Source organism: Dipodomys spectabilis, unplaced genomic scaffold, assembly GCF_019054845.1.
Source record: "Dipodomys spectabilis isolate Male_0828 unplaced genomic scaffold, ASM1905484v1 ptg000018l, whole genome shotgun sequence".
Lineage (NCBI taxonomy): Eukaryota > Metazoa > Chordata > Mammalia > Rodentia > Heteromyidae > Dipodomys > Dipodomys spectabilis.
In genome coordinates this window covers 1,251,717-1,265,910 of record NW_024870695.1, presented here as the reverse complement: position 1 = coordinate 1,265,910, position 14,194 = coordinate 1,251,717, and the positions used below count along the sequence as shown (strand labels likewise).

General features: G+C 45.1%; 1 protein-coding gene across 1 annotated transcript in view; it reads left to right on the top strand.

Annotated features, from left to right (window-relative positions):
- Mettl16 (methyltransferase 16, N6-methyladenosine) overlaps positions 1-3,662 on the top strand; it is a 52,846-nt gene extending 49,184 nt beyond the window's left edge. The window contains exon 10 of the mRNA XM_042673949.1: positions 97-3,662. Coding sequence (XP_042529883.1) covers positions 97-720 — 624 coding nt within the window. The 3' untranslated portion in view covers positions 721-3,662. The remainder of the gene's footprint in view (positions 1-96) is intronic.
- Positions 3,663-14,194: the final 10,532 nt, after the last annotated feature.

The window sequence follows — 14,194 nt, the reverse complement described above, 5'->3', positions numbered from 1 at the left end:
GGCACATGATGATGTGCTCCTAACCTCTCCTTTTAAAAGGAGTTTGACAAGAAGGGACAGGTGCTTTCCTATAAAATCCTGTTTGTTTCTACTTAGGTCCAGCACAAACGAGTTCCCTGTGGAAATGAGGAAGTGAGCCTTTTCCTGACAGCCATAGAAAACTCATGGATTCATTTAAGGAGAAGGAAAAGAGAGCGAGTGAGACAGCTAAGGGAGGTTCCTCGAGCCCCTGAGGACGTCATTCAAGCCTTGGAAGAGAAAAAGTCCACCCCTAGAGGCTCAGGCAGCAGCCAGGATATGGCCCAGGCCTCCCGGGAGAGTGCCCTTTGTGGGTCTGCTCTGCCTGAAGGCGAATCTGCCACTGTGGATGGCCACTGCCCAAGTCAGGAGTCACTGTCCCAAGAGGAAATCCCAGAAGCCATGGAGGATGAAAGGAGTGAGGAAAGGGGAGGGATGGCCATTGTGGAAAGCTGCATGGGCTCCAGCAATGGAGCCCAGGACCAAGAGGCTTCTGAGCAGTTGGGAAGCACCGTGGTTGAGAAGGCAAAGCACCTCCAAGGAACAGCTGGACCGTACCTGTTCAAGTGTTTGATCAAAGTTAAGAAGGAAGTGGATGACACACTAGTTGAAATGCATTGGGTTGCGGGCCAGAACAGAGATTTGATGAACCAGCTCTGTACCTATATTCGTAACCAAATTTTCAGGCTTGTTGCCAGTTAACTCTCAAATTCTTGCACAGTTAGAGGTGTCTATGGGACTGGGAGTGTAACTGAGTGGCAGAGTGTATTCTTAGCATGCAGGAGGCCCTAAGTTCAATCTTCAGCACAGAGAGAGAGACAGAGAGAGAGAGAGAGGAAAGATTTATAAAACAGCCTACTTTGGAGGAACCTGTTGGGTAGCACTATGATAGCATTTTAAAAAGCAGAAACCAGTCCATCCATTTTAACCCCCTCCCAACTTCTTAAGTCATGGGTTTTATAACTTTTGGGGAGAACTGTGATTGTCAACAGCAAAAGGCTGTCAGTAAACTCAGAAGGGATGTCAAGCTCAGTCAGGCTGGTCACCTCAGCTTTGGACTAGTTCTTTTTGAGGCCAGAAGGACTGTTTATGTCATCTAGTCTGGCCAGTGGTCAACATTACCGAGAATGCAAGGAGAGTTGGAATACTCATCCTAGACTGGAGGCAGTCCAGTGGGACTGAGGCCCAGGCCTTCTCTAGTGTCACCTTCAAGACTGAAGCTGGGTTAATATGACTGGTTAGTACTGTCCAGACCCCCAGAGAGGAGCTGGTCCCATAGTAGGTTGCAGGAGAGTCAGGAAGAGAGGCATTAGTTAGGCCAGGCAGAAGGACCCATCTGGGAATGCCTAAGAAACGGTGCACTCCTGGCTTGATGCTGCTTGGATGTTGCCCAGTTCAGACGCAGAATTAGGTAAGCAACATTCCGATACATGACTGAGACTTACCAGTGCTCCTTTCCCCATCTCCACCCTGGTGAAAGTACCAGATGTGGCAGTTGTATTGCTTTGTGATTTTTGTTTCAACCTGTGAAGTGGAGCTTGTTTTGTTTTTAATATATGAACATTCATAATCGAAAACTGTCAATCCTGTTTGGGTCTTGGGGTTAGGGAAAATATTTTCTTGCCTTTGAGTGGGTAAATGGTTGATGATAGAAATGAGAAAGGGAACAAAGTCTGAAGCTCCGTGGTTGAATACTCACCGTGTGCATGTGAAGTCCTGGGCTCAGTTGCCAGCACTGCATGATTCTCTTACAGGTGTGAGCCCCCACACCTGGCTTCCTCCTGCAATTATTTCTGAAAGCCCCTTGAACATATGTCTGTTCACAACCTCCTCTAGGGAGGAGTGGGAGAAGTTAGACCCATGACAAGGGAGTGGGATCAATAATCCATTTCAAATAACCATTATTCAATTCCAGCCATTCAACAGGATGCAGAAACCCATCAGGGGTCCATAGAGTCAATATTCAGCCCAGAGCCTTGGGTTCCTCCCAGGGCCTTAAATTCCTGCCTCTAGTAATGTTTGGCTCTGCCACACTTATTCCCTTTCCATGTTTGGGTTGTATATGGGGCCCAGACCTACCTTTTTTTTAAATGACATTTTAGGATCTTTGAGTTATATGGCAACCATCAGTAAGTAGTCAATAAGTGTTTATTGTTTTGTTTATTGTTATTAAAGAGTATCATAAGCTCAAAGATTTAGAATAAATGCACTGGAGATGTGTGTCAGTGATAGATGGCTTGACTAGCATGCATGCAGCCCTGGGTCCAATGCCAGCCCTGGGGGAAATGACTCCTGGTCTGGCCTTCTCTAGCACAACCACTGTGGGTCAGTGATCTAGAGAAGACAGGCGGTGCCAACTGACCATACTTCCACTGTCTATTTGGTTTCATACTGTACATCTTCCTTTAGTAAGTGCTTTTTTGTATGTTACAACAGTAGTATTGTATTTACACTGCTTGCCTGATGAGAAGGTCCTCAGGCAGAGAATCAGGCTTCTTGCCTATTTGTAGGGATTTTCAGAGAACAGTGTATGTGGCTAGAAACTCAAGAAATTGTGTCTAGGTCTTTATATGATCCAGGCTGGAGGCATGTTGTGGAAGTTTGTGCAGGAGTTGAGGTAATGATCCTAGAATTAAAAAAGAAATGTGACAAGGTTGATGTCCAGAGTCTGGAAAACTAGAGCTATGAATGCCTTCTTCACCTTTGGATGTCATTTCCTTTCTCTGAGGAGAAAAGTTTATTTCTCAAACTGTCTAATGAGAGACACTGAGAACATTAAAGAGATTGTTTGCATTCTGCATGGCTTTCTAGTCATGAGATGTTTGTGAAGGCATATTCCTTCAATGCAGGGAAAGAAACCATTTAAACAAATAGGTTACCAACTCACATGTTCAGTGTTGGATGACAGTCTCCCTAAGTGTCTGAGGTCAGCTTCATGTTGGTCTTGGTAGATTGGTATGAAATTAAATCTTGGTGGAATTATCTTAAATTCTATTCTAGTCCCTGGCATTGGCTTCTGATGTCTTGATAGCTAAAATGGGAACAGAGGCTGAGCTTGTTTACCAGGGAACTAAAGCTGCTTTTGTTCTTTGGGATCTGCTTTGGTTTTATCAGTTTGGTTCCTTCACCCCACATCCTTGCCCACTGTTCCCACTGTAGAGCTTTGCTGCCCGTCCTGGCGTGTCTGGTTGTTTTGTGAAGGAGTTTGAGCTAATCTTAAGGGTTCATATTGATTGCTTTAGTATATGTTTTTTGCACACATAAAACCTCTCTTTTCTTGATGGAAATCAAAGCTTACCACGTGAGTACACCAGCTTCAAGCCTCTGACAAAAATATTAAAGATGCAAGGTGTAGAAGAAATGAAAAAGCCTGTGGAATGTCTGAGGTCTTTTGAGAAAGGGAATTAATGAATACTTGACTGGTTGTTGGAGCCTCTTATTTGGCCAGCAGCACTTCCTTCTGCCGCCACATAGGGGCACCCTCAGTCCTCTTATCAAACGCCTTAACTTCACTGTGGAAATGGATAAAATTGTGTCCATGGAATTTTCTTGAAATACCTAGTTGCTACCCAGATAAGTATTTTTATGTAAACAAATACAATTTTACATTAAAATTTTTGAAAAATAAAAGAAAAAAACCTCTATCTATGGTCTTTTTATCTGACATAATCCCTGTTAAACTTTAAAAAAAAAATAGTCTCTGTTGAGTATTTTTCTTTCTTTCTTTCTTTCTTTTTTTTTTTTTTTTTCATCTGTGGTTCTTCTTTAGAATATACTCAGGTTGGGCCAGTGTTTTAGAGCAAGTTTTTCTTGGTATCTAGTTAATGGGGTTGTTCTAGGGGAGGACATTTACTGACCTTAAAGCAATTAACTTCTAAAGCTTTCTATTCCAGGACAGGTAATACAGACAGCTTTGAAGTAAGAGTTTTCAGGGTCCTTTTGTTGATTCTTGCTTTTTCTAGTTGGCAGATGGGTATACCTGTAAATAGAGTAGGGGAGGCTGAGGGTTTTCGGTAGTGCTAGACATTGAACCCAAGCCCTTGCACATGCTAGGTGAGCATCTCCCATTGAGGTACATCCTCAGCCTGGGTCTGTGTTTATATGAAAAGTCAGTGAGTTCTGTGCTGCATATATTATATAGGTGCTGTTAGCTGGGGCTTATTTGTTACGGTGCATGAGTAAGAGTAGAATATGAATATTACCCTGGGGTATAGGTACCAAGGAGAAATTTCATGTGTGTTTTTTTTTTGTTGGTTGTTTTGTATTTTCACTATTTCTAGGGCTTGAACTCAGGGCCTGTGTGCTGCCCCTGAACTTTTTTTCTCAATGTAATTTCTCTACCATTTGGGCAACAGCTCCATTTTTGTCTTTTTGGTGGTTACCTGGGGGTAAAATTATCACAGCCTTTCTTGTCCAGGCTGGCGTTGAACTGCGATCATCAGATCTCAGCCTCTGAATAGCTAGGATTATAAGCATGAGCCAGTGGCACCCTGTATTTTATGAAAGTCTCAGGGTTTGTGGTGCCCCCCCTCCCCCGCCAGATCCACCTGTTAGGAAGAGAAAATCCAGTTTGAGAACCTTGAATCAGAGCTCTCTGGAAGAAGGGATGTGTCAAAGGTGTCATCCAGGGGAGTGCCATGAGGTAAAGGATGTGACCACATTCTTTTAGGGAGGTTGGATTGCTGAATGGGCAGTGGCCACAGTAAAACCTTATCCGAATAACCAATACAATGGATCTGCTTTTGCCTCCCAGAGCAGGGCATAAGTGGTTTTATGCTTCCTAATTATCCCAAATCCATACCCTGTGTGAGTGCCAGCCCAGCACTGGAGCAGGCAGCATGGGGTGCCCGTCAGCCACACACACACACACACACACACGCCAGAGCTCCTGCTTCGCTCTGGAAAGATATTGAGATTCTTTGCTGTGACTCACCCAAATGACTAAAACAGCAGTTTATTTCTTTAATTGCTAGTTGGGACAGCTAATGCTGCCTTTTGGAGGCTGTGCTTTTACTCTGGGAAACTATGTTGTGACTGAGTGAAGACCTTGTATGTGCTTCCAAATGTCCTTTGCCATGCAGCCTGTCTGCCTGTCTTTCCAGGCAGGAATATGGGGGCCTGTGGGCTCTTCTTAGAGAGGAAAAGAACCATAGGTGCTCTGCGTGAGAAATGAAGACGAAACAGAAAGGACTTTGAGCAGATACATATAATTCCAAAATACATTTCTAGAAATAGAGGCACGGCTCAAGTGGTAGAGCACCAGCCTGGAGTTAAAAAGCCAAGCACACAGTACCTCTGAACCAGACCCTCCCTGTGGGAAAGAAAGCAGGGAACTAATAATGGGTTGTCTGTTTGGTGTCTCTGTGAGGCCCTTGTGGTATGGTGCCCTTGTGGGACAGCTGAAGGAACTGGTAGCTTAGAAAGCTTAGGTGAATTGCCCTAAGGTTATCCAGAGTGAAGCCATGGAAACAGGACCTGAACTTAGTCTGAGAAGCCAAGACTGATCTTGTGCCAAATCTCAAAAATGTCATGCCAAAGTGATGTTCATAAGGTAGACATGCTTCCAGTTGCATTTGACCTACCTCTGTGGAAGGAGATGGCAGTTTTATGACCCAGGAAAGAGAGAAAAGGCACAGTGCCCAACTTTACAGGTTAGCACTTTTACAGTCATATTTTTCCAGCCTCTGATCAATAGTGAGACTTAGTGAAATTACTTATAATGAGTTCTTTAATTTATGCCACCAAATCTTCATAGAATATTGTATTTGGCAGTTGGGCAGATAATTAAGTAGTTAATGAAACCACAAAATACAATGGTAGTGAAAGCACATGTTGGAGCAGAATCAATGTGAAATAACTGATAATTAGATAATGACTCTTTGACAATATGTAATTGTATAATAGTGGAGGGAGGTTTAATTCTTTATGGGAAAAAAAAGGCACTGCCACATATTTCACTTAACCAGTGTTCATGAGCTTGTCACAGAAGGTGGCATTGTTAAGAAATCAGCAGGTCCTCTTTCCAGGTAGGTATGGGCCTGGTTTAGATCTAGGGACGCAGAGGCTGCCTGCCATCTGGTAGACCTTCTCAGAGAGAGTATGGTGGGGGAATCTAGAAGGAGAGCCAGGAATTCCCAACTGGGGGACGTGGCTGACTCCAGCAGCTAGTCAACCTCCAGGGAGCTGGCAGCTTGTGCAGCTGCTTTTCCAAAAGAGCAAGTTCCCCCAGAGCTCTGCTGAATAGGTTCCCCCCGACCCCTGGGGACTGTAGATGAGTCGGGCTGATCCCATGGACTTGCTGTCTCTTACTGGCAAGGAGTTAGCAGTGGTCTGACATAGGATCCTTACTTCAGACACAGTCATGGTATTCCTGCCTTCAGCTCCAAATGTGGCTATAATACGAAGTGCTTTTTTTTTTTCCTCTTTCTGGTCCTGGGGCTTGAACTAAGGGCTTGGGTGTTGTCCCTGAGCCTCTTTGTATTCAAGGCTCAAGGCTTGCACTCTCACCACTTGAGCCACAGCAGTAGTTTATTGGAAGTAAGAGTCCCACAGACTTTTCTGCCTGGGCTGGCTTTGAACTGTGATCTTCAGATCTCAGCTTCCTGGGTAACTAGGATTACAGGTGTGAGCCACCAGTGCCCAGCCTGCTTATGGAGCTTTATAGACTAGATTGTGGCCAAGGTTTCAGTGAGCTCCAGACCAGCACAGATAGACTTTTTTATCACAAAGGAAAGTAGCTCCCTCTTAGGCTAGGAGCCAGGCAAGAAGGCAAAATGCCTGTGCCCTGACTCAAAGGGAGTGGCTTTTATTTAGCTCCTGCTGGTTACTGCATGAAAAAGTGTATGTGACAGACTGGGAATGTGGCTCAGTGGCAGAGCGCTTGCCTAGCGTGCATGAAGCCCTGGGTTCAATTCCTCAGCACCACATAAGCAAAAAGCCAGAAGTGGCACTGTGGCTCAAATGGTAGAGTCCTAGCCTTGAGCAAAAGCAGCTCAGGGACAGTGCCTAGGCCCTGAGTTCAAGCCCCAGGACTGGAAAAAAAAAGAAAAAAAAAAAAGAAAAGTGACATGTGGCTCGATCTTCTGATTGTTTTGAGAGAAGCCAGAAATCCAGATTTATGATACGTGTAACTTAATTGTAAATCCTAGCAGTTAATCAGTATTTTATTTATTGGGAGGGGGTTGGGAACCCTGCATGGTAAACCAATGTGTTCTGTCCTCTTCTGTGACTGGCTGGTAGAGCTGTCCTATTTGCTGCCTTCTTCACCTTTCCCAGCTCTCGCTTTACCTCTGAGGCTTTTCTAGCCATAGGTCTTGTTTGCATTTTTCTTCTATTTCTGGCTGATGTCATCCACTCTTATGACTTCAGTTACTATTCATCTAAATATTCATCCTGTCCAAATCCAGTCCTATCCTGAACTTCTACCATCTACATACCTGGCCACTAGTGGACATTTCCCCCAGACCATGGGTATGTCTTAACTTCTGTCTGTGCCTCCATCTTCATGCAGGTGGCTGTTCAGATTAGAAATTTGCTCTTGCCCAGCACCATTGTCTCCCACCTGTAATTGTAGCTACTCAGGAAGCTGAGATCTGAAGATCATAGTTCAAATCCAGCCCTGGCAGGGAAATCATTGAGACTCTTTATCTCCAACTAACCTCTCCAAAAAGCCAGAAATGGAGCTATAGTTCAAGTAGTATAGTGCTAACCTTGAGCAAAAAGCTCAGGGACGGTGCCCAGATCCTAAGTTGGAGCCTCAGAACCAGTACAAAAATAAATAAATAAAAATCTTTGCTCTTCCTTTTCACTAAAGAAAACCTGTCCTAATCCTACCAGCTTCCTCCTCCTGAGAACTTCAGCAACTGCAGCCCCACTGACATGGCCTTCCTTACTGAATGTTCCTCAAGGCCACCTGGGCTACAAGAATAGCCTTGGCTTCTGAAGAGCTTCAGAGGAAGGCAGCAGATTCTCCAAGTCTTGGGGGAAGACTAGATGAAGAAACCTGCTTTGAGGAAGCTTTCAGAAGAAAGAGTAAGGTGGAAAATGAGCAGGACGGACACAAGTGGAGTAAGATCAAACACAATGAAACCCCCATGGAACAGGCCCACCCTTTTCCCCCTGCAATGACCATTTTACAAAAGTAATGCATTTCCAATATAAAAATATATTGAAGCCGGGTGCCAGTGGCTCACACCTGTAATCCTAACTACTAAGGAGGTTGAGATCCGAGGATCACAGTTCAAAGCCAGCCGGGGCAGAAAAGTCTGTGAGACTCTTATCCCCAATAAACTACTAGAAAACCAGAAGTGGCACTGTGGCTCAAACGGTAGAGCACTCACCTTGAGCTGAAGAGCACAGGGATAGCGCCCAAGCCCAGAGTTCAAGCCCCATGACCGATTTAAAAAAACAAAATTGCCAGCAAACACACTGTTGAAAGTCAAATGGTATTGCTGTTTGGGTGGTTTAGCAGCCCTGTTTCTTTCCACATACCTATTGTGAGCATTGCTTCACTCACTCAGCTGGTCCTAGTTGGGACTAGATTTTCTAAAATGGTTTTTATTATTGTGCATAACACTTAAGTGGATATCTTTGTATTAAGAAACTATGCATTTAGGGTAAGTTTGCATGAGTTCCTAAGGCAGAGGACATACCTTTTACAGAAGCTTCTATACATGGACAATTTGTTCATGACTATGGTCATTTGCATTTCCATGAGTATGTTTTTGCCACACTTGACTGAGAGGCTGCATTTTAAAATTTCTTTATCTTTGATTGGCAACACATTAGTCCATTGTTGGATTTTCTGATAGATCTATGAGCTCATGCATTCCATGTCTGTGCCTCTATGCTGTACATATTACATATAATTGGGGGGGGGGGTTGGGGGGGGGGCTTGAACTCAGGGCCAGGATGCTATCCCTGGGCTCAAGGTAGCACTCTACCACTTTGAACCACAGCTCCACTTCCAGTTTTCTAATGGTTAATTGGAGATGAGAGTCTTATGAACTTTGCTGCCCAGGGTTGGCTTTGAACTGTGATCTCAGATCTCAGCCTTCTGGGTAGTTAGAATTACAGGCATGAGCCACCAGCGACTGGCTTGAGTTCATTTTTTTTTTTTTTAAACAAAGGTTCTTTTTCCTGTTCAATTACAAGACTTCCTTCTGTTTGGTCATTTACCTTTTCCTGTGTGTGTCTATGTGTGTGTCTATGTGTGTGTGTTTGTTCATGTTCTTGTACATGTGATGTTACTGGGACTTGAACTCAAGGTCTTGTACTCTTGCTTGGTTTTCAAAGCTGTAGCTATATCACTTAAGCCACAGTTCTACTTCCAGCTTTTAGCTGGTTTATTGGAGATGACTCTTACATACTTTGCTGCCCAGGCTGGTTTGGAAGCCCAGTCCTCAGAACTCAGTCTCCTGAGCAGCCAGGATTACAAATATGAGTCCCTGGTACCCAGCACCTTTTCTTTTTTTCTCTTTCTTTCTTTCTCTTTCTTTCTTTCTTTCTTTCTTTCTTTCTTTCTTTCTTTCTTTCTTTCTTTCTTTCTTTCTTTCTTTCTTTCTTTCTTTCTTTCTTTCTTTCTTTCTTCCTTCCCTCCCTCCCTCCCTTCCTTCCTTCCTTCTTTCTTTTTTGGGTCCAGTCGTGGGGCCTGAGCTCTGGGCCTGGGCGCTGTCCCTCAGCTCTTCAGCTCAAGGCTAGCACTCTACCACTTGAACCATAGCGCCACTTCCAGCTTTTTTCTTTTTGCTTATGTGGTGCTGGGGAATCGAACCCAGGGCCTCATGCATGCAAGGCAAGCGCTCTACCACTGAGCCACCTTCCCAGCCCCTCAGTACCTTTTCTAAATGATGATTTTGTTTTATTTACTTAGAGGTGATCAGACTATCACACTATGCTGTCACAATTTTTCTGTTTGCTTTCACTGGTACAAAGTTCCTTGGCCACTCTAGATAGAAAAATGTTTGCCTATATTTTATGATGGCTTCTAAGACAGATGTTACATCGGCACTTGACTGTAGGTAGTTGGTATGCAGGCTAGACCTAACTACTCAACCAGTAGTTCAGAATCACCTTAAAGTGACTTCAGAGACAGCTGGTTGCTCACTAACAGGGACAGTGACTAGTACTGTATAGGCTAGATCAGTGTACCAGATCAGTTGGAAGTATGAAGAGAAGCATGGGCTGGCATGTGATACCCTTAGGTTCCAAAGAGGGCCCCCACTCTACTGTCCAGTAGAGGCTTGGGGCCCTCATATTCCTTACCAGTGGTTCAGTGCAGCTAAGTCCTTACTCTGGGCTGGCCAGCCAGTTTCAGTCACTGGCTGGGCCTTACCAGTTCTGAGTGAATATTTCTCATCACTGATCCTTCATCTTATGAGTTTGGAAGACCTGGAGCTACAACTGGGCATTTGAGTATGTTTGGGCTGCTGGGACAGTAAACTTCAGTCCTCTTTGTGGAGCTCAGCTTGCATCTCCTGGAGTCCTGTGCCCTAGGAGGGGTCTTCTCTGTCTCCCACATCTACACCCCTGCACCGTCCAGCTGGCTGCCACTCACACTGCACATTCTACCCTCCACTTCTCTTTACTCATCATTTTGCCTATTCCACTCCCTTGACCTGGATCCATTTCTCTCAGAAAGCCACCTCCTTTTTCCTTCCAGGAGTTTCTAAAATCCACATCCTGTCCTTCCACCTTTCCACTGGGTCAGCTGCCACCCAAGTCTCTTGTCTGCATCAGACCCACCTCTAGCATCATAGTTCTGGTTTCTCAGAGAAGCCCAGCATGTGGCTCCTCCCTTTTTACTTCTGAACTGCATTTCTTTCCTCCTTACTCAGAGTCCACACCCAAAGTGATGCCTGGATGAAAGTCTGCCCCTTTCTCCAGTCACCCTCTCAGGCTAGATGAGGAATGGCCACCTCTCTAGGCAATGGCCTCTGAGGTCATGGAGCTCCTGGATCCAAGTCCAGTTCTCACTTACGGACTCAGTTTTGTGGAGCAGCTCTCAGTGAAGTTAATGATTATGTTTTTAATGAGGAAGAGAGGAGTTCACTCCCCCTCTTCACCTGCTTCTGAGATGTACAGGGACTCTTAACACTGTGATTAGGCCCCTTCTCTACTGGACACCTTGGTGACCATCATTAAGACATCTCTCTCTCTCTCTTTTTTTTTTTTTTTTGGTCAGTCGTGGAGCCTGAACTCTGAGCCTGGGCACTGTCCCTCTGCTCTTCAGCTCAAGGCTAGTGCTCTACCACTTGAGCCACAGCAACAGTTCCAGCTTTTTTCTGCTTATGTGGTGCTGAGGAATCGAACCCAGGGCCTTATGCATGCAGGGCAAGCACTCTACCACTGAGCCACCTTCCCAGGTCCTAAGACACCTTCTCTTGGTAGGTCCTGCCAGGTGATCTGAACTCTTCCAGCTGTGGCATGAGACAACAAATTGGGGAACTTACCTGGACAAGAAGGTGGAACCAAGACTGTACCTGTTGCGTGGGTCCTGGAGAAGTCCTTTCATCTATCATAGTTGGGAAGGGGTGGAGGGAGGTGAGACTGCTGTAAAGAAATCGACTTCACTCATGACCAGTGGGTACCTGCTTCTACTCCTAATCTTGTTCATTCTGATAGACTTACCAGAAATCAGGTTCATTTAACTAATCCAGACTTTAAGCCTACTTTGTTTTTATTTTTTATTTTTTTTGGGTCCAGTCGTGGGACCTGAACTCTGGGCCTGAGCGCTGTCCCTCAGCTCTTCAGCTCAAGGCTAGCACTCCACCACTTGAGCCACAGCACCACTTCTGACTTTTTTCTTTTTGTTTATGTGGTGCTGAGGAATTGAACCCAGGGCCTCATGCATGCAAGGCAAGCACTCTACCACTGAGCCACCTTCCCAGCCCTGTTTTTATTTTTTGTGCCAGTACTGGAGCTTGAATTCAGGGCATGGGCATTGTCCTTTAGCTTTTTTGCTCTGTCACTTGAGCCACAGCTCCTTTTTCAGCTTGTGGGTTCTAGTGTATCTGTGCTTTCAGTTTCGCCCCCTCCCCCTTCTCAGTGCTTGGAAGAAGTCCACATACAACTTTGTTTTTTTTTTTTGGGGGGCGGGGGGTGGTGGCAGACAGTTCCATAAGGAAATGTTTCTAGCTCAGCACATTAAAAAATAGTGAGGACTGGGAAGGTGGCTCAGTGGTAGAGCGCTTGCCTCCCATGCATGAGGCTCTGGGTTCGATTCCTCTGCACCATATAAGCAGAAAAGAAAAAAAAAAAAACGGAAATGTTGCTGTGGCTCAAGTGGTAGAGCGCTACCCTTGAGCTGAAGAGCTGAGGGACAGTGCCCAGGCCCAGAGTTCAGGCCCCACGACCAACCAAAAAATAAAAAATAAAAACTAGTGAGTGAAATGAGATTTGAACAGGGCATCAGAGTACATAGGACAGGAGAAAGATTGAAAGAGGATTAACATCCTCTCAGGAAATGCACGGTGATGGGTGTCCCAGGTTTTCTTCTGCCCCAAAGGTCCTACAAGTAAGAAGTCATAAAGAAACTTTAGGACCAACTTTAGATCACTAAGCTTTCTGCTGAACAGGCAAAACTATCTTTCCCTTGAGTGATACATTTGCCAGCTTCTCTCGTTACTCCACCCCCTTGGAACAGGAAACTGGCTTGAAATGTTAAATACCCCTTCTATTCATTCCTCTCCACTTTTATGTTCCCTCCTTACAGGAGTGTCTACCTACACTATTCATTCCCCAACTGAGGAAACCATAGTTGATGAGAAATTCTGTTGGGCCATTTTTCAGGCTCTCATAAGCAACAAGCCCAGCAAAAAACCACCTTTCCAAAGTCTAGCTTTTGCCTAACATCCCCTGGCTGCTGTCCCTGATATGACCCAAATAAACAGATGATCATGTGAAGCCAGTAAGGCTGTTTGTTTTAAATAGCATGCATCTCCACTAAGCTCTGGGCCAGATGTATTGAGAATGACCAGTATTCAACTCTGTGTTCACCTCACTTGTATCTCCAGTTTCATCCCAACAGGAAAAAAAGCCTTCCAAATACTGCTCAGAGTGGTGCCTTCTTAATGATACAGAGCTGGTCCCTAGTGAGAAGAGTCTAGCAAAACTGGACTTGGCCTCTAGAAAGGCTTAGGTCTACGTGAGTGCCATTACTACCTGCAGACAGGCTAGATGCACCTCCCTGGGTGAATGCTTTAGTGTTGATCCCAAGCAATATGAGAACTTGGCCAATATCTCACATCACTATGGAGTAGGATACTCCCCCTCCTCTGCCTCTCCCCTTAAGTTTTTGGCAGTACTGGGGGACTTGGACTTGCTAGGAAGCTGCTTTACTGCTAAGCTCCAGAATAATTATCATTAGGAGCTGGAAAGGTGGCTCAGCGGTGGAATGCTTGCCTCAAATGCATGAGGCCCTGGGTTCAATTCCTCAGCACCACATAAACAGAAAAGGCCGGAAGTGGCACTATGGCTCAAGTGGTAGAATGCTAGCCTTGAGCTGAAGAGCTCAGGGACAGTGCCCAGGCCTAGAGTTCAAGCCCCACAACCAACAACAACAACAACAAAAAAACTTAGATGGTACTGGGATTGAGAGCTTTATGCTTTGCCAGGCATAAAGTGCCCTACCACTTAAGGCAAACCTTCAGCTCAAGTATCCCTTTTCTCAAGTTGTACAGAGTGGGCCAGGTCCAACCTAGTAAATATTATAAACATTGTGAAGGAAGCAATGTAAGGGCAGATCTAGCCTTCCTAGAAAAAGGGCACTCAAACATCATCAAAATCAGTGTCACCCAGATATTTATGTTTGATGGTCCCTTCATGCTATACAGATGCTGGGGCATTGGAGAGGTGACTGATTGCTACGATCTTCCCTGCAGTTTTCTTTCTCACTGTGATGGTCATAAACGAGCATCAAGGAGTAAACGAGTAAAACCACCAAGCATTAATTTGTACTAGTTCTCTCTACTGGCTCTTTTTCAGCTGGTCCCGGAAATTGGCACATATGCTTCTGAGGGCACAGTGTGGATGGGATAGTTGGGCAGCGTGTTGAAGCCCAGGCCCCAACTAGGCTCCTGACACCACTGGGCACAGTCCCACTCTCCTTGACTGGTTTGACAAGGCACTTGGAACCATAACTAAGGTTATGTCCTATGCCTAGCATTCGGACAGCAGA